General features: G+C 48.7%; 1 protein-coding gene across 4 annotated transcripts; it reads right to left on the bottom strand.

The window, feature by feature from the left end:
* Window positions 1–2,744: 2,744 nt before the first annotated feature.
* On the bottom strand, window positions 2,745–21,004 carry LOC310694294 (protein S100-A1-like). Of its 4 annotated transcripts, none has more exons than XM_083477409.1 (3): window positions 20,855–21,004; window positions 4,139–4,331; window positions 2,745–3,086 (listed from the first exon to the last, which is right to left on the bottom strand). In XM_083477409.1, the coding sequence occupies exons 2-3, from the start codon at window positions 4,277–4,279 to the stop codon at window positions 2,943–2,945; spliced, it is 285 nt and encodes a 94-aa protein (XP_083333535.1). In that variant the 5' UTR covers window positions 4,280–4,331; window positions 20,855–21,004; the 3' UTR covers window positions 2,745–2,942. The 4 variants fall into 4 exon arrangements, with proteins under 4 accessions (XP_083333535.1, XP_083333537.1, XP_083333534.1 ...); XM_083477411.1 differs by having other exon boundaries at window positions 4,139–4,281; window positions 20,855–20,956; XM_083477408.1 differs by lacking the exon at window positions 20,855–21,004 and adding an exon at window positions 5,546–5,682.
* Between the last annotated feature and the right edge of the window lie 5,401 nt (window positions 21,005–26,405).

The raw sequence follows: 26,405 nt of genomic DNA on the forward strand, positions 1-26,405 counted from the left end.
GCGAGGAAACGTCCTCTCCGGATGGGAGGAGGGACACGGAGCGCCACCGTGGTTACGTCTGGTAGAAAGAGAGGGAGGAGGCGGTTCTCCGGCGTGCTACGTAGAGTGGTTGGCCGTTCGTCGCTTTTTGAGTGGTTGGAGCAGAGGGAGGGGCGTGGCTCTGCCGGGGCGACGCTCATTCAAAAGAGGGGAAGCTTTTTTGTGAATGGATGGGCGCGGTTTAAAGGGGCGCGGCTGCTTTTAAGTGCAAGGGGGTTTCGGAGCGAGGCCTGCATACAGTGGGTTGAGGCTTGTGCATAAGAACAGAAGGTGTTTCCTGTTGGAGTAGGTCAATGGCCCGTCTAAGTCATAGAATCTCAGAATTGTAGAATTGGAAGGGACGATGAAGACCATCTGGTCCAATCCCCTGAATCTTTTGCCCAACCCACAACCCTGATTGATATTAAGAATTTCATGCTTTACCGATTGAGCTATCTAGCATCCTGGTCTCACGGTGGCCACCCAGATGGCCTCACTGGGAAGCCTGCACACAGGACCTGAGCAACAACAGCACATACCCTGCTAAGGTTTGATGCTAGGCTGTGCATGAATACAGTACCAGCAACTCGTATTCTGATGCATCCTGCCTCGGAGGGTGGAGGTGGAACAGAACACCAACACCACAAACTGGCTTATGAGTATAAACCCAAATTTACTAGAATAATAACTAGAATGGAGATAGACTTGTAACATTCAAGCAACAAACATACTAAGGTGCCATGTGCAAAGCAAAGCCTGGAGATACTGTAAACATGGAGTGGACAAATGTACAACCAGTTCTGTGATTGGACTTATGCTACTTGTTGAACGGTTCATTATCCAGTCTGTATAACGTTTATTGCACATGTAACTTGTTAAGATACAGTGGTACATTTATCCACTCCATGTTTACAGTATCTCCAAGCTTTTGGACATGGCACCTTAGTATGTTTGTTGCTTGAATGGTTACAAGTCTATTCTGGTTGTTATTCTAGTAAATTTGTTTTATACTCATAAGCCAGTTTGTGGTGGTGTTTTGTTGCATTATTATTACTGTCACCACATTTGATACTTTGTGTATATACTATGGAGGTAGAACAGAGCCATTGTGGCTAGTAGCCACGGATAACCTTATTCTCTGTGAATTTGTCTACTTTTAAGGCCATCCAAATGGGTGGCTGCTGTTGCATCTTGTGGGAGCAGATTTCATAGTTTTAGCTATGTGCTGTGTGAAGGAGGACTTTCGTTTGTCTGTCCTGAGTCTTTTTTAACTTCTCAAACACATGGGCTTTGTCTATGCTAAGGGAAATTGGGAACTCTGAAAGCGTCTTAGGAGAGGATATTTTAAAGTCCCATCAGTTTATATTCCCACACTTTACTTTCCTGCCTGTTTTGTGGTTTTAATTTAAATCTCTGCTGGGGCTCTCTCACCAAAGAGTACCTGCCCCAAAACTGGATCTGTGCATCCAGGGAATACTCCTTTTACCATATCTATTATCCTTTAAAACCAACAGTGTATGCGGCCCATAATCTTAAGCACCTCTATCATGTCTTCCCAACTTACCTTTCCCTCCTAAAATAAAAAAGCTCTAAATGTCATCTTTCCTAGTAGAGGAGTTGCTTTAACTCCTTGATCATTTGGGTTGTTCTTTTCTGAAACTTTTATGAGTAAAAATGCATTGGATCAAGATGTATCATTTATCGGTTGTATTTATTGGTTGACCACAAGGTGGCAGTCCTCTACAGTCAGAGAGATGCTCGTCCACTCCCAGATCAAGGTTTTCTTCACTTCCTGCAGGTCCTATCCAGGTTTGCTCAGAAGTAAATCTCACTGAATTTAATGAGATTAATTCCACAGTGTGCATTGTAGCCTCACAGCGCTATCTTGTACAAGACTGTTCAGAATTCATTCCCATTGAATAGATTGGGTGGGACTTCACCTTTTTGGGAAATTGGGTAGGATTGCAGCTTTGAAGATGGAAGGTGCTGAAAAATCTTTGGTGCAATACATGAGTCAGCCAATCTCAGTGAACATTTCTCTGGTTTTGTTTTGTTTATAGTAAAGTTAGAGCTGCAACAAAGTTTAATCTATTTTGAGTAACAAAAAAGTACCCTATATATATTAATCGGGACACCTTTTTAGATTATTTTTAATGCATCAAAGAGCAGTTTGGATAAATTTGTTCTGTATCCTGGAAGGATGTTGTTAATCACCAATGAAACCATATCTTTATTTTCAGTGACTAAGGTCACAGAGATACTGGTTTACTCTGTTATGTTAGTCACATACACATGACGTTCCTCCACAACCACACACACACACACACATTATGCAGGCTAGCACAGCAGAAACGTATTGCTCAATCTACTTGACAGCAGGCTGGTAAGAAGAAAAAACCTCTACAAGGCTTGTAGCCAACATTTCCATGCTGGTTAAAGAGTGGGCTTCTAAGTAAAATGTTTTTGCAGGCCAGTAAAATTAATGGCAGGCTAGTGACGTTCATGGGCATATTTATTTTAACAACACTGGCCGCATCAGCTGATGTCGCCAGTGCTAGAAGTGAAATTGAATTTTTCTGTTTTTAGGTTCAGCCCTTGCGTGGATAGCTGAGTAGAAAGCCCGTGAAAGGTCCCAATCCTGGAACCGGAGGTGGTTGGCCCATCCCCAGATCTGCTCCTCCCCACTTTCCCCTGCAAGAAAAGCAGACCAGACCACCAGCAAAGGGTTGGGTGGGGGATGGCTTTTAATAAGCAGCGTTGTCTCGGCGAGCGATTACATGGCACTGAAAGGTGCTCTCTTTCCTCCAGGCTGGAGGGAGAAGCCAGGAGGTTAGGAGGGGGACCCAGAAGGAGACGGCAAGAGGGGTGCCATGCCAGGCTTGGCAAAGCAGCTGCTTCCGTGGCTCGCCAGGGCTTCAAGCCCCTCAGGAGTTCTCCCAGAAGAAGTTGTTGCAAGCCACAGTGAGGGCTGCCACCAGGACCACGAATTCCTGGAAATCGACCTCCCCATCGCCGTTCTCATCCAAGTCATGCATGATCTTGTCCACTGCTTCTGTGTCCTTCTGGGCCTGCAACACAGGAGAGAAGGGGTTCGTTTTTTACAATTGTGTCGTTTTACTACTGTTGTTTGCATTGCTCGCCAACCCGGCTTACTCCCTGCCCCATGTATTCACAGCTCCATCTAACCCACTCCCTGTTCTCACAGCTCCTCTGTATCTCTCCCTCTCTGCTTTACTCTGCTGTTGTTTAGAAACCATTTAAGAACCTGCCTTCTCTCCCACTCCCCTATCCTGCTCTGACTTCCTGCAAATCCAGGATTGTGATGCTGCTCTACAAATCATCCAATGGGAGCTGTGCTTTGACTTCCTAACATCTTTATGTATGCAGGGAGATTGTATGCTACCAGTCCCGCACACAGCATTGCTTGGGAATTCCCGGGAACCAAAAAGATGAGAGCGGTTTTGAAAACAGTGGTTAAAATCGGTACATTTTCGAAATGTTCAGCCTGCCATCTTGAATCAAAATGGCACCCGGCTGCATTCAAACATAGAAGAAAAACCTTCTTCTTGATCTCTGGAACCATCACGCAAAATTTGGTTAGAATGAGCACTGCTTTGAAGGATTCAGCAATCCATCTTGATTCAAAATGGCACCCAGTTATAGCCAAACACAGGCAGAAAACCTGCTCCTTGATCTCAGGAAACCCCATTCAAAATTTGGTTACATTATTGTAAGATGTGTCCGAATGCATAGCAAACAAACAGCATTCCAAAATATTTAACAGGACTAGCAGAAAGTTCCTGGTGCTGTTCAAACACCTGGTTTTCTGCAGCAAACTACCCTTGAACGTGGAAGATCTATTTCACTGTATTGACAAAGAAGCACTGATAGAACTATCCTTTATAAGTAAACCAGTTTGCATTGACATGCAATGCGAACAGAACCCAAGAAAGGCATGCACGAATGACGGCAGGCGAAGTTGTGCACCATCCCTCTGTTTAAATCCACCCAATGCCGGATTTGTGTGCTGCGGAGAGGTCCGGTATCGCTGTGCCGGCCAGTCAGGCTTGCCCTCCTCGGGGATTACTCCATTCCGTTTCCCCATTAAAACTTTCCATACCTCCAGGAAGCAGCCGAGCTCGTTCTGCAGCAGGTCCTTCAGCTCCTTCTTGCTCAGCTTGTACTTGTCGCCCTCCTTGCCCGAGTAGCTGTGGAAGACGGAGATGAGGCCGTCCATTGCGCTCTCCAGCTGCGACGTCATTTCTGCGGTGGTGGTGGAGGAGGAGGAGAGAAGCCCGATAAAAGAATTGACCCTGTGGAAGAATGCAGGTTGACCATCAAACTCCCTGGGTGCATGCTTGGCAGGGGGTTGGACTCGATGGCCCTTGTGGTCTCTTCCAACTCTATGATTCTATGATTAACACACAGCCCGGAAATGTCACACAAGGTGGGAACACCCACCTACCCCATGCTATAAGAACAGGAGCCTTCTGGGTCAGGCCAATGACCCATCTAGTCCTGTTTCTCACAGTGGCCAAGCAGATGCCATAATGGGAAGCTCTCAAGCAGGATTCGAACACAAGAGCCCTCTCCCTTCCTATGGTGTCCAGCCACTGGTATCCAGAAGACTTGCTGCCTCTGTCTGGATGCAGAGCGTAGCCATCAGTGGCCTTATCCTCAACAAATTTATCCAGTCCTCTCTTAAAGCCATGCAACTCGCTGCGGCCATCGCTGCCTCCCGTGGCAGCAAGTTCCGTAGTTTAACTGCACCGCACGAAGAAGTACTTTCTTTTACCTCTCCCAAACCTCCTGACGACCCCTTTCTGTAGTCAGAAATACACCGTAGATCTGAAGCATGCTTAAAGCACATGACGTTCCCCCAATCCTGGGAACTGTAGTTTAAGGGTGCTGGGAGTTGTAGCTCGGTGAAGGGCAAAGTACAGTCTCCAGGATTCTTGGGGGGTAGGGATGGGCAGGGAATACGCTTTAAATGTATGGTGTATACACAGATAATTTCCCACCCCTATTGTCAGGCTACCTTTCAGGAGTTTTGAATCACGGAAGAGAGGTCCAAAGTAAGAGAGTGAGGCTCTGCCATGTTGGCATTCTGGACTGGAGTCCCAGGCATAAAGTACAGCAACAGGGAAAGAGCAGGCATGCTCCTACAGCTCTGTGGAGATTAGTGTGTTGGACTAGGGCTGGATAAATCCTGGTTCAAATCCCCCTGCCAACTCGTTGGCTTTGGGCCAGTCACTCTTGGTCAGTGTAACTAGCACTGCAGGCTTTTTGGGAAGATATAAAGGTAGATAGGGGAGACTGCATTGGCCATCCTCAACTCCTCGAGGGGGTGGTATAACTACAATCAACTAAATGGCACAAGAAGACTCTTGCATTTTCAGTTTTACAGTAGCTTAAATGTTGGGGCCACCTGTTCCTGGCTTCGAAAACCCTTGCCCTCGCTTGCTTCCACCACACCTGCCTCCCACCCTCACCTGTGCGGGCGCAACCCCAAAACCATCACCCTCACCTCTCTTTCTGTCCTCGGTTCTGTGCGTCGCAGCTGCCTCTGACAAAGCGAGTCCAAAATAGCTGGTCAGTGGCTTTAAATACGATCCCAGCGCCCTCCCCCAAAGGAAGAAACCGATACCGGCAGCTGGACAATCTGGCTGGGAGCTCACTGGGCAGGCAGTGTCCAAATTTAAAGGGGCAGGGTGGGTGCAGGATTAGGCAGGATTCTCTCCACCACACCCAGATGGAGCCACTAAGCCCAGGGAATGACTGAATACAGTGGAAAATTCTCATCCTATGCAAACAGGACTCCTTTTCTTCTTCTTTTTACTCCCTTCCGAATACGCGATCCAGAGAACCCTCACGCTTTTTGATGGGGAACTGTGTCGCTCCCCCAAAAGGCTAGCGAATAAAATCTGCCCTGTGCGAGCCCCAAAAACCCACAAGTGGGAAAAGGCTGGGGTTCTGCAACCACCGTGGTCAACATAGCAAAGCAAACCTTTGGCCTTCTTTTCACAGTTGTATTTCTCTGTTTTACTTGACCGCTGCTGGAAGTTCTTCTCCCTCCATCGCCCGCTATATTTGTTTGCTCCTTGGCCCGATCAAAGAGCGCACTTGTCCTCTGGGATACATTGAAAGCTCGAAAAGGAAGCCTCCTGCTACGTGGCGCCCAAATGTTCAAGGGCGCAGGAGTCAGGGTACTTCTCTTCTTCCACAGCTCAATCCTAGGCAGGGCCGGTTCCCCACCTGGGGAGCCCTGAAGGGCTCACTGGGAACCAGTGGTGTCAAAGCATGGCCAGTACCTGGTGTTTTAATGGCCCACAATGCCCCAGGACCACTCAGGGGCATTCTGGGAAACTGAAATGGCAGCTCATAGACCCAACCACCCAATGTGTGCTAGGGGCAGCTGCTGGTGGGCCCACCTGGGGTCTTAGCGCCTGCTGTAGTATTGTAGGGATTTATGTATAGGTTGGCAGGAGCTGGGACCAAGCAACGGGAGCTCACCCCGTCACAGGGTTTCGAACTGCCAACCTTCCGATCAGCAAGTCCTAGGCTCTGTGGTTTAACCCACAGTAAAAGCACGTCAAAGTGCAAGTAGATAAATAGGTACCGCTCCGGCGGGAAGGTAAACGGCGTTTCCATGCGCTGCTCTGGTTCACCAGAAGCAGCTTAGTTATGCTGGCCACATGACCTGGAAGTTGTACGCCAGCTCCCTCAGTCAATAAAGCGAAATGAGCGTCGCAACCCCAGTCAGCTGGACCTACTGGACTGGACCTAATGGTCAGGGGTCCCTTAACCTTTTACCTTTATGTATAGGTTGGGGGGGTTGCCCCTCCAGCAGATATCACGCACATGCATCCCACTACCAAAATCAGCACACTTTTGTGACTTTTGTGATTTGTCCCCACAAAACACTTGGTCACAGTTTCTTCCTATCTATCTATTCAAAGGGCCTCTGCTGCACAATACCAAATGTAACAATTCACTGACAAATGTATCTATGTACTGACTCGCTGGGAAAACATCAGAAATTCATATAGACATGTGAGCTCAGCTACTCAGCAGCCCCTCTGCCTGAGTGATAATTCCTGGCCTCCTGATACCTGAGTGCCAGACAGGTAGCCATTTCAGAAATAACAAACCCAGATGAAGACAAAAGGGTGGGATTAACTTGGCTGGGAAACAGGGAAATGTAAATATCACTTTTGTTTCAGTTGATAGGTGTATGGTGGAGCGCAAGGGGAACCATGGGGCAGGGTCCAGGATGCTCAGATTACTGCCACCAGACCTCCCCTTTCATGATGTAACCATGATGTATTAATGATGTAGTTTGGGGGGGTGTAACATGGGGATTAGGGATGCGGGTGGCGCTGTGAGCCTAGGGCTTGCCAATCAGAAGGTCTGCAGTTTGAATCCCTGCGACAGGGTGAGCTCCCATTGCTTGGTCCCTGCTCCTGCCAAACTAGCAGTTCAAAAGCACGTCAAAGTGCAAGTAGATAAATAGGCACTGCTCCGGTGGGAAGGTAAACGGCGTTTCCATGCACTGCTCTGGTTCACCAGAAGCGGCTTAGTCATGCTGGCCACAGGACCCGGAAGCTGTACGCCGGCTCCCTCGGCCAATAAAGCGAGATGAGCGCCGCAACCCCAGAGTCATCCGCGACTGGACCTAACGGTTAGGGGTCCCTTTGCCTTTAACATGGGGATTAGCAGCTAATAAAAATTTGGGTTCTCTTTTGTACGGGGCTTCCATCTTGTTCCACCTGGTGGCAGGTGGGAGTCCTGTCGCGACAGTCTTCAATAAAGACCAAGCCTACTGGCTGCTGTTTCCTCTGGTATTCCTGGATGGTGTCCTTGGTTGTTGTTGTTTTTTTGTCCAAGGGAGCCCTCAGATTTCTCCGTTAACAGTTGGAAGCCGGTCGCTACCGCCGGTCCTGATCCTATCCATGTTTACTCCGAACTCTGAGTTCAATAAGAGCATTGAAAAGCCGTGCTGAATCAGGCCCTTCTAGTCCAGTGTCCTGTCCTAAGAGCTCAAGTGGTGGCTGTTAGAACTGGTAGGGCGGAAGGCAGGGAGCCCAGCAGTAGGTGGCGCCAGAGAGCCAACGGTCCCATCCTTTCTCTTCCTCCCTGCTGAGTTCTACCAGGGGCAACCCTGAGACTAAGCAGGAGGAGGAAGCTGACAGCCAGGGTCACCCTGGAAGTAAGAAGCCATGGCAGTGACCCATTTACCCTAATGGAGCAGCCTCTGCGGCCTAAGGGTCAATCAGATGACCCTGGGAAGCTTGCAAGCCAGGCTTGCGCACAACATCAACTCTCCCCTCCTGCGGTTGACAAAACATTAGCAGCTGCAGCTAAGCTAACGTTCCTAATCTTTTAAAGCTGTCGCAAGTTGGTGGCCATTATTGCCTTTGGTGGGAGCATGAATAGGGAGAAGTCCTTCTGTCCCAAATCTACCCAACATTCAACTTCACTGGATGTGCCTGAGTTCTAGTACGATGCAAGAAGGAGGAAAAACTTATCCACTGTCTTCACGCCATGCATAATTTCGGACAGCTCTTCTCTCACGTTCCCCCTTCCTCGCCTTTTCTCTAAGACCTACTCGGTAAGTAGACCTAGGATTGCTAGGGACGCGGGTGGCGCTGTGGGTTAAACCACAGAGCCTAGGACTTGCCGATCAGAAGGTCGGTGGTTCGAATCCCCGCGACGGGGTGAGCTCCTGTTGCTCGGTCCCTGCTCCTGCCAACCTAGCAGTTCGAAAGCACGTCAAAGTGCAAGTAGATAAATAGGTACCACTCCGGTGGGAAGGTAAACGGTGTTTCCGTGCGCTGCTCTGGTTCGCCAGAAGCGGCTTAGTCATGCCGGCCACAGGACCTGGAAGCTGTACGCCGGCTCCCTCGGCCAATAAAGCGAGATGAGCGCCGCAACCCCAGAGTCGGTCACAACTGGACCTAACGGTCAGGGGTCCCTTTACCTTTTTATTGCATAGCAGATAAATGTAAGAAAAGATGTCATACCTGAATTATCTAAATTGATAACCTTGCTAGCTGAGGTGATACACCTCATGTAAACAATATACCTCAATACAGTTTTATTTTATTAATTGCATTTATACACCAAAGAGCTTAAGGTGGCATGCATGGTCCTCCCACCTATTCATTTAACCCCCAAAACAACCCTCAGGATGAGAGGCAGCGACTGGCCCAATGTCCCTCAAATGAACTTCACGGGGCCAAGTTGGGGGGATTTGAACCCTGAACTCTCCCAGGTCCTAGTCTGAAACTCCTACCACTGGCTCTCTCTTTTTTATATATATAAGATATTTATTAAAGATTTTTGGATATAAGAAAAAAATAAAAAATAAACATACAAAATAATAAACAATTAAAAACACACATTAATTTTCAATGACATAACTTCCATACCCTTATTTCCTCCGACCTCCTCATACTTCCCTTCTTTGTATTCCAGTTCAATTTGTTAATTCAGCAAATCCTTACCATTAAACTTTTACCCATTTATAATCCTTTTTTCATATCTCCTAAAGCATTACAGCTGGAAACCACTTAGTTTCTATCCAACATCTTTCTAACTCCTACCACTGGCTCTCACTAGGAGTCCTCGACTCTGTGAACTACATGTAATATATGTGTTTCTGTTTCTGCTTGCCTGCACCAACATATCAGCTCTTTGTTAAGAGAGTTTGTTTCTCCAAAGACGTCTTCAAATTTTCTTCCAATGGTCAAAGAAGAACCCCCCCCCCCAAAAAAAACCCCAGGATATTTGGGCAGGCCGGCATCAGACCGAAATCATCCTGCGAAATCTCGGCAGCGGCACGTTGGCCAGGCGTGACTCCTGAGAGGGTTGGGTTTTTTTGCTCAGCGCCCGGTCTATTAATACCGCGAGTATGGTTTCTGCCGTAACGGTGGCATTGTCCGGGGACCTGTAACCCATCCTCTCGATAAGGAGGGCCCGCGATCGGGTGTCTCTGCCAGCTTCCTATCGGACAAAGGGTGCTGTCAGAGGAGGCCGCTCGGGTGACGGATCCGGGCCCACCTGACTCTGGGTTACGCAGGGATGAGAAAGGGCCCTTGTTGAATGAAAACGCACTGCCCTCAATGGTTGCCGCGGAAACGGAGGAGACCCGAAACCGGATTCCGGGCCTGGAGCAAAGCCCAACTGGAAATAAACAAAAAAAAACAAAAAAACCACAACCCACCCACACGCCTCGGGTCCGGTTACAAGACCTGGAGCTTGCGGCAAGAATAAACCGTCCTGGCATTAATGATGTAAGGGGGAGACGATTAATCATGCATCGTGTTATTGTGCCTTTTCCTCCTCCAGAGCTGGATTTGGCATCCTTGTTCTCAGGCATAAGTCACGATGTTTCATGCCACCCCGGGCACACACGGGGCAAAGTCAGCTCAGGGCAGGCGGGGCTGCAGTTCTCAGTCGGCTGCCGTGTGGGGAAATGTCGAGGGCACCCCAGGGGTAAGGCGAAAGGCAGGGCTGGGCACATTTTTTTAGCAAAGCGTGGGAAGGCTTCAGAGTTGCGGGATCAACTTTGTTGGGGTGGGGTGGGGCCTGGTGCAAAATGGCGGCTCATGGGGGCAGAGCTAGGCTCGACATGGCCGCACTGGGGACGGAGCCTGACCAACAACAGGGTTTGGGAACTTGCAGTGGGGGGAATAATTACCCACAATACGATAATCTTTATTGTCACTGTCCCATACAGAACAACAAAACTGAAAAATCACATAAAACATTCAAAACCCAACCTACGCCAGCCCATGAGCCAAGCATGGTGTATACAAGAGAGAAAACAAAACACAATATTCAGTAAGGTAAAGGTAAAGGGACCCCTGACCATTAGGTCCAGTCGTGGCCGACTCTGGGGTTGCGGCGCTCATCTCGCTTTATTGGCAGAGGGAGCCGGCGTACCACTTCCGGGTCATGTGGCCAGCATGACTAAGCTGCTTCTGGCGAACCAGAGCAGCGCACGGAAACGCTGTTTACCTTCCCGCCAGAGCGGTACCTATTTATCTACTTGCACTTTGACGTGCTTTTGAACTGCTAGGTGGGCAGGAGCAGGGACCGAGCAACGGGAGCTCACCCCGTCACGGGGATTCGAACCACTGACCTTCTGATCGGGAAGTCCTAGGCTCTGTGGTTTAACCCACAGCGCTACCCACGTCCCTACAATATTCAGTACAGTAGTCTAATTTGAAGGCACAGGAGTAGCTTTGTAATAGCCTATCATATGTATTGATTTCATTTATTTGTTTGCTTGCATTTATATCCTGCTTTTTACTCCATGTCAGAAACCATATTGTTCCTGTCCATCCAGACACTGACCAGGACCAGGCTTCAGTGTGGTGTAGTGGTTAAGAGCGGTAGTCACGTAATCTGGGTAACTGGGTTCGCGTCTCCGCTCCTCCACATGCAGCTGCTGGGTGACCTTGGGCTAGTCACACTTCTCTGAAGTCTCTCAGCCCCACTCACTTCACAGAGTGTTTGTTGTGGGGGAGGAAGGGAAAGGAGAATGTGAGCCGCTTTGAGACTCCTGACGGGGAGTGAAAGGCAGGATATCAAATCCAAACTCTTCTCCTCTTCTTCTTCTTCTTCAGCAAGTTGGTGGCCTCATGTGCTTTCCTGCTTTTATTGTTAACGATGATTATTATTCATAATAGTGATATTTTAGCCTCCTTGAGTTTCCTAGTTCCTGCCCCAGTCCAGGTTTTCGGGATAGAGGGCACCATTTTAAAATTCCGAGCTATTGCCGTGGGTGCCACTCACAAAATGGCGTCTGCGTGGATGTGGCATGTCACAAAATGGATGCCACGGGAGCGTGGCATAACTCAAAATGGCTGTCATAAGAGGTGCTGGTGGACACACAGGCAACCTCTGCCCTTGGTTCTAGCAGCCTGGTAGGAGTCAAATCAGATTTGCAGAGAAGACTCAGCAAGACTCTTATCGAGGGGAGGTCTGATTCTCTTTGCATTATATCAGAGATTTTCAACCTTTTTGAGTCTACATCTCTCTTGACCACTGCATTATACAGGTACCTGCAAGGCTGAATGGTAAAGTTTCTATTGCCGCACAAAGTTTCACATGCACCTTCTATTCCACCCAGGCTCTCTACGGTGTTTCAGACTCTACAATCACTCTGCTCACCATCCTCTATATTCAGTGGCGTAGCGTGGGGGGTGCCAGGGGTGCCGGCCGCACCGGGCGCAACATCTGGGGGGCGCGAGTCCAGAGGGAAGGGACAAGTTCCTTCCTCCGCCGGGCTCCCCGCCGCCACCGCCAGCCTTGCACCCTAGCGCGCCCGCGCCCCCTGCCGCTGCTGCGGCTGCGCTCCACTCACTGCTCGCAGGAGGAGCAGCCGCTGCAGCAGCGCCGACGCCGCCACCGACGCCTGGCCGGGCACGGGCAGCCTCCGCACACCGCCGCCGCCGCCATCCCCTCGGCCCAGCCACAGGCGGCGGCTGCTTCTGCCGACTGGGAGGGAGGAGAGCTCCGAGGGGCCTCGCCGCGCCCTGCGCTCCCCAAAACCCTCCGAGAGGAAGCGGGCGGGCGAGGGTCTCCCGGCAGAAGGGGGCGCTGCTGGCTCTGGCTCTCAGCGCAAGTCTCAGCCGCGGGGAGGGGGGGCGAGGACGGAGCACGGCTGGAAGCCCCTGGACCCGGCCGGGAGGAGGAGAGGCGCTCGCCAAGCCCGGATCGGGAGCTCCACCTACAGCCCAAGGAGAGGAGGGGGCGGGGAGGCGCCCGAGGGGAGGGGGCTTAGGCTGCCTCGGCCCGCGGGGGCTCCGCAAATAATAAACTTAATAAATTCCTGCTGAGCCTTTGGGGGGGTCCTTGGCTCCTTCGCTCGCCCCCAGCCCCAGTGGCGTAGCGTGGGGGGTGCAGGGGGGCCAGGCACAACATCTGGGGGGGCGCGTTCGCACTCAAGTGCTAAAATCCACGGGTTAGGGGGCGCAAATTACTTGCCTTGCCCCAGGTGCTGACGACCCACGCTACGCCACTGTCTATATTAGCAGGTCCCCAACTGCTAGTTTATTTTAAATAGATGTAATCATTTGACAATCATTAAAAATAATCAACAAATCTGCTCACGAAAAAAAGCCTTCACATCCTTAATATACTGCAATAAAATACGGCAACGTAGAACAACATTTTTTTCTAAAAAGAGAAAGACAAAAACTGCTTGAATTAGCTTTTATGGAAGGTCATTATTTTCTTAATACAACCTGTTTCCCCATAATTTATTTCTAGAGTCGCTTGCAGTTTTCACTCTTAGGTGTTATTCTTCCTATTACAGCCAAATCCCAAAGTTTCTTAGGAAATTCTTTCCACGAAGGGAGTAATGGAACTTTCCAGTTTTGAGCCATTAACATTCTTACAGGTATTTGCAGATAGGAGGCCTGTTCCTTATGTTATTTCTTTAGGATAGGTGACATATAGTTCTGCCCTATCAATACCGGCTCTAAGGGAACTTCATATTTCAATACTGTTGCTGTTATTCTAATGATCACCTTCCACTATATTTGTGTAAAAGATACATGGCCACCACATGTGGTGATATGTTCCGTTCTGCTTTCTGCAAATCTGCCTCATCTTGGCTTTCTCTGTTGCCTCCGAGTTCGTGGTACCATTACACGCAAAAGCCCCTTCGTTTGGTGGGGCTGCATTTGCTACTGTCTCTCTTTGCCCTCCACCCCATCCTGCCCCATCGCCTTATAAAGCAGTTGGGACTCATGACATCGTCGTCAGGCTATTCTGGCAGCCAAGATTTTACTTCTCTGGTCTGGCAAAGGAGAATGTGAAGCAGTCAGACACAAAACACACACACACCCTCCAACATTTCTCCAATGAAAATAGGGATGTCCAGTTCCATAGTAGTAGTATTACTTGTTGTTGTTGTTATTATACAGCATCCATCCTATCCTACTGGTTTGCCCCAGCCACGCTGGGTGGCTTCCAACATATATAAAACATAATAAAACATGAAACATTAAATAATCCTACCCTTTACAGGGCTGCCTTCAGATGTCTTCTAAGGGTTGTATAGTTATTTATCTATTCAGGGGGGTCACATAACTCTGTACTCTCCAACATTTCTCTGATATAGGGACGCCCTAATAAAAAGTGGGACATTGCAGGGTTAAGAAATCAGAAACTGGGACAGATTCTGTAAATCCAGGACCGTCCCTGGAAAACAGGGACACTTGGCGGGTCTGACAACATCAGGGCTTGCTCCAGTCAGATTGTAAAGGCCCCCCCCCCCAATTTTTTTACATGTTATATGATTTGTCTTAGTACTTTAAAATTGTAAACCACCTTGGGTGCCTCAGCAGAAACATGGCTTATTAATGCAATGAAACAACAACAACAACAACATTGACAGAGTGTGGGAGTTGGGTCTACTCCTGGCTTGCCTCTCCACACGGATATGTTACAGTCAACATAGTGAATCACTGGGTAGTGATTGATACGGTTGCTTGCATGCCATTTCGAACAATGACTAGCCAGAGCATGAAACCAAGGGCAAATTCCAGATTGCCAACATGAGCACACCTCGGTTGGTTCTGCTTCTGAGTTGGCAAGCCGGCCGCCATTTTGTATTCCCCCACAATGCACTGGAAATGGTGAGGGGAAATGGCAGGCACCACCAACACGCACACAGAGAATGTGGAGGATATTCCACGAATAGCCTACAAAATGGCCTTCGATGAGTAGACAAGGGCCTCAATAATTAAAAAAAGAAGAAGCACATCAAATTCTACCAGAAAGGTCGTGAAATGTTTGGCCCAACTTTGCATTAAAGTACCGGTCATCGGCCACTAGTGGGCAATGTATGCTGTTATCTCTACTGCTTCCCAGGCCTTTGCCACTGAGAACTGCAGCTGATTTTGCAAGAGCTTAAGGCGTGGACCAGAGATGCTCTAGAGACCTGCCAGCATTCCATCGCTCTCCGAATTCCTCCACGGTCTAATATTTCTCTCTTGCTTCCTGTCCCCAAACAGTTGTGTAATTGTGTAATTGCACTGCGGCGCTGTGCAATGGAGCCTTGTCATTTTTCCAGAATGGAACGACGTTCTGGAATGTTCCCACTTCCACCCAGCCTTACGCATGGCCCTTGATTTATTTTCTTTTATGAAATACATGTAAAAGGTTTCGGTTTTTTAAAGAAAAGCACAGTCATTCCTGTGGTATCGGGGCACAGCGGCACATCACGGTCACACTGCGCACCGTACATTTAACAGAGGATTATACCACTTCAAGGGACGCGGGTGGCGCTGTGGTCTAAACCACAGAGCCTAGGACTTGCCGATTGGAAGGTCGGCGGTTCGAATCCCATTGCTCGGTCCCTGCTCCTGCCAACCTAGCAGTTCGAAAGCACATCAAAGTGCAAGTAGATAAATAGGTACCACTCCGGTGGGAAGGTAAACGGTGTTTGCGTGCGCTGCTCTGGTTCGCCAGAAGCTGCTTAGTCATGCTGGCCACATGACCCGGTTAAGCGAGATGAGCGCCGCAACCCCAGAGTCATCCGCAACTGGACCTATCGGTCCGGGGTCCCTTTACCTTTACCTATACCACTTCAACAGTCATATCCCTCCCCCCAAATAATAATAATCCTGGGAGCTTTTGTTTGTTACGGGTGCTGAGCGTTAGTAGGTGGCCCTGCTTCCCTTCACAGAACTAACATGTTCAGAGTTCCCTAGGAAGAGGGGTTGATTGCTAAACCACTCTGAGAATTATAGCTCTCTGGCCATTGCTGACATTCTCTTTATCAGCAACTGGCAACTCCTGGGCCAGGTGGATTTCCTTAAAAAATAGCTAAAACGCATACTTTTTTAATGGAGATCTTGAAAAAAAAAAAAAGCTCAACAACATTTGCGTCCATCTGGATTTTTACTTTTTGAAATATGGCAACCTTAATGTACAGTCCGCTCATGGAGAGCTATAACTTACAGTAGTGCCTCGCAAGACGAAAAGAATCCGTTCTGTGATTCTCTTCGTCTAGCGGTTTTTTCGTCTTGCGAAGCAAGCCCATTGACGGATTAGCGCTATTAGCGGCTTTTAGCGGCTTATCTGCTGATCGGATCAGCTGATAAGTGGCTTAGCGGCTTAGAAAAAGGGGGGGAAGGGGGGGGAAAACCAGCAGGAACTCGCAAGACATTGTCGTCTTGCGAAGCAAGCCCATAGGAAATTCGTTTTGCGAAGCACCTCCAAAACGGAAAACTCTTTCGTCTAGCGAGTTTTCCGTCTTGCGAGGCATTCGTCTTGCGGGGCACCACTGTATATGGGGGTACCCAGTCAAGTCCTATTATGTGCCTAGGCACCCGAGCCACAAAGTTCCCAGGAGAACAATGAAACACACGGACACGAAGTATTTGGGTTCAAACAGGCCACAACATGGCCGGCCATGATGTAGGGGTGAGGTAGAGTACCTCCACCTCTAAGCTGGACAACCATTGAGGCTTGGTTTCCTGGCCGCAGTGCCTCCCACCATTAAAGAGGTGAGCGGACTTCTGAGAAGACCCATCGGTGGGTTTACTCTGAGTAGGACCTAGTTGTCCCAGAAAGGCCTATTACAGCCTATTGATATCTATCTTGTTGACCCCTCAAAAGCTGCCATAATATATTGTCTGAACTAATTATTAATGGTGGGGAGGAGAAAACCCAGAGCTCTTCACTGCAGTATAAGCTTTCTAGAAAGGTGTCGTTTTCCAACAACACGGCGTCTAGGATATCATCCTTCCATAGGCTTGATTTCGAAAATCGGAAGCGTGTTGTGTTTGGTCAACGTGGAGTCACTGTGCGCTGTACCCTCCTGGTCAACCTATCCGCAGGAAGGTTAAACTATGCAAATTTCTGCAGAAAGGTGAAGATCTGAATTTAAAATTGGAGAGATGGGAAACCGACTTACAGATTTGTACCTCCTTAGCGGCTCATAGGGAAGTCAGAGGATTCTGACCAAAATGGGGATCAGAAATTGCTAGTGCTTGGTCACTTGTCCCCTGTCCAGAATACAAGCCAGTCTGGCGAATATGATCAGTCCTTTGCTATAATTTTCTGCTCTCAGTCTGCAAGCGATAATTGATTATTTCCCCCTGTGCTTCCTTTGCATTTATGTGATGTATTTTTGTGTTTATATACTGTGAACTGCCTTGTTATCCTCGGATGAAGGGCAGTATACAAATGTAATATAAATATAGATAAATAAATAAAATTAATTCAGTAACTTACGTACGACAGCAATACAAACAGCACAGTTTTGGGCAGAGGACTAACTGCATGAGACAAACACAGGGTGGGACGGGAAAATATGCCTTCTTACATTGCTAGTGGCTCATCGTGCCCAAGCCATTTCGCTCCCTGAGGCAAAGGAAAAATTGCCTCCCCCCCAAAAAAAAATGCCATGTACAAAATCTGACCAGATCAGCAGTTTCGTCTTATTTCTAGACCAGCAGTGGGACATTATCCCTCACCATACCATACAGGGTAGCATGGAGGGTTACAAAGCAAGCTGGTTTAGGGACGTTAGGTGGGGGCCGTCCCCCTATCCTTTGCCACCTGAGGCAAATGTGTCACTTTATTGAATAGCAGAGCCGGTTCTGGTACTTTCTGAACAGGAAGGGGTTGGGAACGGAGGGTTGGGAGGGGGAGAAGGGGAGCTGTTTACAACTGTCTTTTTCCTCCCTCTGCCAAGACAGAGAACTCATTCAGTTCCTTGGTCCAGTAGCACCAGCGGTGCTGAGCCTCGCCCCTTCCTTTGCCCGTGGGATTTTGGAAAAGCATCTCTCTCTCTCTGTGTGCACAGGAACCGGGGGGGAGCAGTGGAACGAGCGAGATGTTTGCAAGAACACGGGGTGGGTCGGAACGGATGGAGTTGGATCTGATGTCGAGGCACAAGAAGAGCAGTGTCTCAAATCCAGGGGTGGATTTAGAGGCCGCCCCACCCCTGGTCACTGCCGCCTGTGTTAAGGGTGCCAGCGTTCCTTGCTAAAACATCACCATCAATCGACAAGCAAGTCAAGGAGGGAGACCAACGTCACTTGCTGTTTAGCGGAGCGAATGCGCCATGGGCCAGCCTTTCAGCCTATCATAGAATCATAGAATGGTAGAGTTGGATATATGGGCAGGGTATAAATAATAAATTATTATTATTATTATTATTATTATTATTATTATTATTATTATTATTATTATTAGCTGAGATTCCGGCATTGCAGGGGGTTGGACTAGATGACCCGGGCTCCCTTCCAACTCTAAGATTCTATGATTCTACCATTTGGTGGCGGCTGATAACTACCGAAGCAGGAGCGGTGGTGGGCGGGGCATCTAATGGGAGGGGGAGCCATCTCATTCTCCCTCCCTCGTCCCTTGCAAAGGGACAATGGGCACAAAGCAATTCTCAAACGCAAGCACCAGATTTGGATGACGCCAAGGTTGCAGGTTCGATCCTGGGACGGGACAGCTGCATATTCCTGCAGCTAGATCATAGCTGTCAACTTTTCACTTTTCTTGCGAGGAATCCTTTTCAGAATAAGGGAATTTCCCTTAAACAAAGGGAAACGTTGGCAGCTATGCACTAGATGTTCCTCAGGGTCTAAAATTCTATGATCCTATGATTCCCACCATCTCTGACCATTGGGCATGCTGGCTTCCAGGGGTTGGGAGTGCAGCAACATCTGGAGGGCTGCAGGCTCTCCACCCCTGCTCCCTAAACTTACGAGGAAGAACATTTGCTTTTATTCTCTAATATGCGACGTGGTAGACAGATCCACGCTTGCAGCATCTTCTGGGTCAGAGATGAGTCATGGGTGCAGATGGCGAAGCCAAGTCAACATAACACATGCAGCCATGGTGACTGCCAGCTCAGCGCATTGAAGGGATCATGGGAGACACTCCTTGCTCAGAGAAGCCACATTGGTCTAGCGCTTGGATTATTCAATTTGTTAATGATCTGAAGGAGGATGATCCCAATTCTGGGGTAGCCGACAGTTACCCTGCCTAGGCATTAAGTGCCACAGCCCTTTACAGAGAGACCCATTCACCCGCGGGTAGATGACCTGAATCAGAGAAAATTAAGGCTTCCTTTAACTCTGGCTTGCATCTAGGAAACGCCTCGGGGCAGGTGCAGAGTGCCGTTTGCTTGCCAAACTGAGTAACCACCACCACCACCACCTAATCACCAGCCAGGGGAAAGGCATGGGCACAGAGACAAGCTGGTTTGGGGACTAGGTGCCCACAGGTGCCAGTGTGCCCTCCAGCCCCTCTAATGGTGCCCACAAAATATCTCTTGCAAAATCCAGGGGTGGTTCGCTCTTCCATCTCAGTTCCTGTTTGCACTGGCTCATTCTCATACACTGAAAGCACCCTCTTAAACATGCCAGGATTCAATCTTCCCATTCTGGACAGAGAAGAGGTGCAAAGAGCTTCTCACTGCGAGAAAGCACAGTGGTCCGTGATGTGGGTCCCTTTTCCCTGTTGGGGGGCAGCCAATGGGGGGCGGGAATGCCATTTTCACTCTTTCAAATGCTGCAGCTGTTTTGTGCTAGGCCGTACCCCCACAGCAGCTATCAGAAAATACTGCTAAAAATTATTATTATTATTATTATTATTATTATTATTATTATTATTATTATTATTATTATTAAATTACAAGTACTATTACTGCATTTATGCCACAGAGAAAACAGCACAATCATAAAACCATGTAATAAAATCCACAAAAATAAATCAATTAAAAACCCTGCAGCAGTGAGTTCCATAGATTCACAACCACACAGTGCAGATCTGCAGTGCTTTGATTGGTCTCTCCTAAACGTGCTGGCTCCCAGTCGTTCCCTGGGCAGTGCCGACATTCCAGCAGGGAGAGAGAGAAAATAAAAATAAAAATATCAACTTTCCATCCTATCCCCTCCATCACCCAGCTGCCCCCACCCCCAAACTAACCCACCAAATGTGTTTGCCTTTTCCTGATAGGTGCTCCAAACATCTGGACCGTTTCAGCTGCCCTTTAAGGGAGGGCCGTCACACAGTGGAAATGCACCTCCTTTGTACCCAGAAGGTCCCAGGTCTTGTCTCTCACCTGAAACCCTGACATTCAAGTGTAGCAAATGCTAAGACAAACAAACAAATGACCTGGTGTGATATAAGGCAGTTTCCTGTTTTCCTTATCAACACAGCTTTTTATTCAGAACAATGAGGACTAGGATCTTAACTTGACTTTTTGGCAGTGCCACCTGTCTGAAACCCTTGAACGCAGCTGCCTGTCTGTGGAGACAGAGAGAATATTGATCTAGATAGACCAGCATAAGAAGACCCTGTTGGATCAGACCACCAGCCCCTCTCTAGCCCTGTCCTCGCAGGTGCCAACCATATCTCCCAGCGACAAACCCACAAGCACAACAGCTCTCTCCCCTCCTGCGTTTCCCTCCGGCCACAGAGGCAGAGCGTAACCCATGTGGCTAGTAGCTATGAATAGCCTTCTATTCCCATGTATATGCCCGATCTGCTTTTAAAGCCATTCCAGTTGCCGGCCACCACTGCATTCCTGTGGCAGAGAGTTCCACAGGTCCTGAATCTCCCAACACTCAGCTTTGCCTGCAAGTTCTGCTCTTGTGGAGAAGAGCCTCTCTCTGTGTTATCCACGTGATGCGTAATTCTGTAAACTTTTGTCAAGCCATCCTTTCCCCTCGCCTCTAAGCTGAAAAGTCCCAGATGCTGAGGCGTTCCGTTTCATGGGAGAGCAGAGAGGAGGGGAAAGCCATGCCCAGTGCTGCCCCTTCCCCAATCCCCTTAAATCGAAACCACTTACTTAAAACCTGGAGGGATCTTGTGTGCAGCTGCTGCAGCAGGTCTGGTCTAGGTGGGTGCCAGAGGAACTTGCCTTGTACCCGGGTCTGGACCCTCCCCCCGGACCCTCCCCACCTCCGAGCACCAATGAATGGAAGTCGGCAACCGGTCAGAAAGCACAGAAGTCTGTTTGTCTAGCCTGCTGTGGCCCAGCAGAAGAGGCCGTGGGCATAACAAAGGCCAATTGTGCCCCATCTCCGAAAAACAGCCGGCTCTCACACCCGCTACCTCTCAATTCTTCCTTCATAAAATGAAGGTGGGGGAGAAAAAATAACCCTCTGAGGTTTTTCAAGCAGCCAAGCTCAAATATTCGGTGCCTGGGTGCTTTTCGCTTGTTTGTTTTTTTATACAGCGTCCAAAATTCTGGGACAGGGAACGCAAAAAAGGGGTTATTGATTGGGGATGCTGAAGCTGTGGCCCCGCAGGTGTTGCAGAACTACAACTCCCATGAACCTTTGCGGTTGGCCACGCTGGCTAGGGGCTGATGGGAGTTTTGAGCAGCGACAACTGGAGAGCTCTCCATCTCTGTTTTGCGCCTCTCTACGTGCATTTAATGTGTGATCCCTAATTGCTTAGGACGTGTGTCTAGGAGAGGGGTGGGCATGTGGCTGGACTCCCAACTCCCACAATCCCCAGTGGTTGGCCATTTCTGGCTGAGGTTGATAGGAGTTGGGAGTCCTGGATGGAAGACTGAAGAAACCCCAACTAAAGAATCATGGCAAGAAAAATTGATGGACTACGCAGAACTGGCAAAACTGACATACAAGGATAACTGTGACTTTAAAGATGAATGGGAACCCTTTACAAAGTACCGTATTTTTTTGCTCTATAAGACTCACTTTTTCCCTCCTAAAAAGTAAGGGGAAGTGTATGTGCGTCTTATGGAGCGAATGCAGGCTGCGCAGCTAACCCAGAAGCCAGAACAGCTGCGCAGCGATCCCTCTTGCTGTTCTGGCTTCTGGGATTCAGAATATTTTTTTTCTTGTTTTCCTCCTCCAAAAACTAGGTGCGTCTTATGGTCTGGTGCGTCTTATAGAGCGAAAAATAGGGTATTTGAAGACGCAACAAAGCGAACTGGACTCCTTGGCTGGCTTTGAATAAACATTCGAAAACTTTTTATTAATAATAATCAGCTAAATAGTTTGAGGATCTATACAACTGTGTAACATGCAGGAAATAGCATTTTTAGAGAAATCAAAGACTGGAACTGAGGGAAGTCGGGGGAGGGAGGGGAGGGAGGAAAAATGGGGGGGGGAGTAAGGATGATATGTTTCTGGATAATATGTTTTGTTTTAATTTTGAATAATAAAAAGTTATTAAATGGGGGGGGGGGGAGATAGGAGTTGGGAGTCCTGCTGGGCCAAAAGATGCCCATCCCTGGCAAAGTTGAAGAACCGGTATGGTGTAGTTGTTAGAGGTTTGGCCTATGACCTGGGAGACCAGGGTTTGAATCCCCGCTCCACCATGAAGCTCGCTTGGTGACCTTGGGCCAAACACCGTCTCTTTTGGCCTCATTTCCCTCACAGGGTTGTTGTGAAGATAAAACAGGGAGGAAGAGAACCATGCGCCCCACCTTGAGGTCCGTGGAGAAAAAGTGGTATATAAATCAATTATAAATTAATGAATAAATAACACACACACACACACAATCTTTATTACGGTCCAGAGACCAACAAAACATTACAAATCAATACAGAGTTCATACAGCCTACCTCCAGGTTAATCAAGCACTTTGTTTGGAATATAGGGCTCATTTGTTCTTGCAACCTGAATAAATAAAGTTTGATGAGGTTCAAAGGAAGGTCTCCTGCTTGGGGCCTGACGCAACTGCTTAGCTTCAGCAATGTGGCTGCATTGTAGGCCTGCAATTACTGCTGCCAATCAGATGCCTCGGGGATGCCCACAAACAGGGCACGAAGGCAGCAAGCCTTTCCTATTGTTTACTTCCTTATGGTTACTCCTAACCGACTGTTTATGCTGTTGCATCTATGCTAATCTCTGAGCAGCAACAGACTCCCACTTCTGACACCAGTGTTGCACGCACCCAATTTCCAAGTGGTGAGAGACTCCAGAGCAGCCTTTCTCAACCTGTGGGTCCCCAGATGTTGGACTACAACTCCCATCACACCTAGCTAGCAAGGCCAGAGCTCAGGGAGGATGGGAGTTGTAGTCCAACAACATCTGGGGACCCACAGGTTGAGACCCGCTGCTCCAGAGGCTCCAGTCCTTACTCCGAGTTTGCTTTCTTTGGAATGATGGTCAGCGGAGACTGTGGTGCCTTTAGGATGTATGGTCTTATTCACACGCACAACCTGAGCGTAGGATGGAGACACTTACAGCACCAACACGTCAGCAGATCTTGCCTCCCCATTGGGTTCCCAGGGAGGTCTCCAAGCCATAGCTTTGGGCATAGCTGTCAAGTGTCCCTTATTTGAAGGGACAGTCCCTTATTCCAGCGCCATGCCCCGCTGCTGTCCCTTATTGGTGGATGTCCCTTAAATGTACCTTAAATTTCAAAGGAAGCAGCTCCTCTCCCTCCCTCCCTGCCAGCCAGGGAGGAGGGAGGCTTCAACTGTGTTGCTTGGCTGTGTTGCTCACCCAATAAGAAGTCTAAGAACGACTGGGGGGTGGAGCTTGCATGCCTTGTGTGTGGCTAGTTAATGCAAGCTGAGGAGGTTTTTGAATGCTGGACGCCATTTTGTTGCACGTGCTGCTACAAACTTTGCAGTGCAAAGCCAGGCCGGGGAGCTGCATAGGCCTTGTGGTTGAGGCTGCATAGGCCTTGTGGTGCATGTGATTCAGATTCTGTTCACTTGAACCTCTGGTTACAAAGTTGGTTGGGCAATGTTCTCGAAGCTACCAGCATGAGTTTGACCAGACTGCAGGAGGACAGGAAGACTGGAGTGCCTGGAACAGGTGAGGCTGCAGGTCCCTTATTTTGGCTGCTGGTCCCTTATTTTCAAGGCTGCTGGTCCCTTATTTTCAAATCTGTAAGTTGACAGCTATGGCTTTGGGGTCCAGCCCAGAGCAAGACATGCCTCTGTTTCTCCAGCTGCCAGGATCAGCCCAAACCCACCCCCTCCCCAGCCTCCCTTTGGCCTATCATTCTCCTTCCTAGAATGGTGTGACAGCCAGCCAGGTGAAGTGAAGAAAAGGCCCACCCATTTGCCTCCATGGCAACAGAGCTCACTCTTTAAGATGCTGATGACGAGTATCTTGCTGAGCAATGAAGGCCAGTACTTTAACAAAGGAACTGGTTTGACCAGCCCAGCAGGTTTCCTGCCATAGAGTCTAACCTCACAAATACAGGATCACAGGCCTGGAAGGGACCAAGAGGCATCATCCAGACTGACCCTTCGAACCGATAACAACATATAGCCACCACACCCAGTAGCTGTTGACAGATCTGTTAGAACAGGAATGGGGAATTACATCAGCCAGGATCCCTGGCCATCGGCAGGGATGGGGGAGCTGATATAAGTTGGAGCTGGAGTAATAATTCTCTCTATCTCTGCTGTTTCCTCTTGATTGTCATCCTTATTAGAAAGATTATCTCTTTGCCAAATAAACCTCCCTATCCAAATAGACTCCCCCTCTCCAAAGTCTAACACTCTAACCACTATACCACACTGCCTTCTCAATGATCCCGGCTAGATTTACCCTCTATGTTTCCGTGGTTTCCTATGGATTGTCATTCCTATTAGATGCATTCTCCTTTTGCCAGGTGGGCCTCCCCATCTAAACAGACCTGCCTCCCAAATCTTATTGATGAGACCACTATGCTGCACTACCTCTCGATAACCCTGGCTGGATTGGCCCTCTCTATCTCTGCTGTTTCTTCTTGAACACCATTCAAATCAGATTCACTCTCTTTTTGCTGAATACCTTGAAGAAAAAGGAGGGCAGCCAGGCACGCAAGCAATTAGTGACATGCTCACACTAGCAAGAATGAATGATGAGGACATGACAGGCCAGATCGGTGTGTGTGTGTGTGTGTGTGTGTGTGTGTGTGATACGGCTTGCAAGTTCACGAAAGCACATCTCTCTCTCTCTCCCTCTCTCCCTCCCTCCCTCTCTCTCTCTCTCTCTCTCTCTCTCTCTCTCTCTCCAAACAGGTTCCTTAAGAATAAAAAAGTCTTTGCAACCCAGATCAACCGGTTTGTTGTCCATTTCAGGAGTGGGTGACCCAGGAGCAAACCGTCTGTCAGTAAGAAAAGCTTGGAGAATAGTTTTTCTCTGTCTCTCATAATACTAAAATTCGTGGACATTAATTCATGAAGCTGAATGTTGGACAGATTCTGGACGGATAAAAGAAAGTGAAACTTCTGAAACTTGCTCCAGAAGGGACAGTGATGGCCTTAAAAGTGGATTAGAAATAATGATGGTTTTAAAAGTGGATTAGGAATAATGATGATGATGATGATGATGATGGAGGAACCCGCAACAGGAGAGAGGACTCACAGAGCTACAAATCCAAGAGTGGTTTAAGAATCAGTCTCCCTTCCCAGGGAATTCTGGGAACAGCCATTCTGTGAGGAGAATCACTGTCTCCTAATAACCCTCAGCACCTTTTACAAGCTACAGTTCCCAGGGTGCACTGCATACTTAGAACAGAGCCTTAGGCCTACTTAATGTAGAAACTGGGGGAAGTATAAAAGGTAAAGGGACCCCTGACCATTATGTCTAGTCGTGGCCGACTCTAGGGTTGCGGCGCTCATCTCGCTTTATTGGCTGAGGGAGCCGGCGTACAGCTTCCGGGTCATGTGGCCAGCAGGACTAAGCCGCTTCTGGCGAACCAGAGCAGCGCACGGAAACACCGTTTACCTTTCTGCCGGAGTGGTACCTATTTATCTACTTGCACTTTGACGTGCTTTCGAACTGCTAGGTTGGCGGGAGCAGGGACCGAGCAATGGGAGCTCACCCCGTCGCAGGGATTCGAACCGCCAACCTTCCGATCGGCAAGTCCTAGGCTCTGTGGTTTAACCCACAGTGCCACCCGCGTCCTGGGGAAAGTATAATACCCCTTTAAATAGGGCTGCCATACATCCAGGATTCGTCCGTCAAAAATAGCGTCCAAGCGGAATTTCTCAAAATCAGTAAAAAATATTCCAGGTCGTATGGCAGCCCATGTCGGAAGTGTTGATTTCTGGGCGGATTTCCTTAAGAAATAGCTTTAAAAGTTTGGTTTTTTTGCACACACAAAAAGTTGAATGACTTTTGTTTCTGGATTTTTAAAATATGGCAACCCTATACAGATGGGTCCTGACGCTACGCTACCCATGAGGCCTAAATAAGACCCGCCTGTCTTGGCCAACCCTCCACCCACCGCCTTCCAGATCTCTCTCCCTCCCTCTGCATAACTCACACAGTGCCAGGGGTTTTAAGCCAAAGAGAAAAGAAGCGTTTGAGATGAGTTTGCAGTTTTCTCCCCCGGGGTGGGGGTGAAGAATGTTGACGTGAAGGCTAGGCCCATTTCTTGGCACTGAGGGAGGAGAAATGCCAGGATCTCTGCC

The sequence above is a fragment of the Podarcis liolepis genome, assembly GCF_965112155.1.
Source record: "Podarcis liolepis genome assembly, chromosome: 15".
Taxonomy (NCBI): Eukaryota; Metazoa; Chordata; class Lepidosauria; order Squamata; family Lacertidae; genus Podarcis; species Podarcis liolepis.

Excerpts from the sequence above, each read along its gene's own strand:
- LOC310694294 (XM_083477409.1), bottom strand. The coding sequence starts at position 4,279 with ATGACGTCGCAGCTGGAGAGCGCAATGGACGGCCTCATCTCCGTCTTC. Across the intron at positions 3,087-4,138 it reads AGCTCGGCTGCTTCCTGGAG|GCCCAGAAGGACACAGAAGC; the intron begins GTATGGAAAGTT and ends CCTGTGTTGCAG.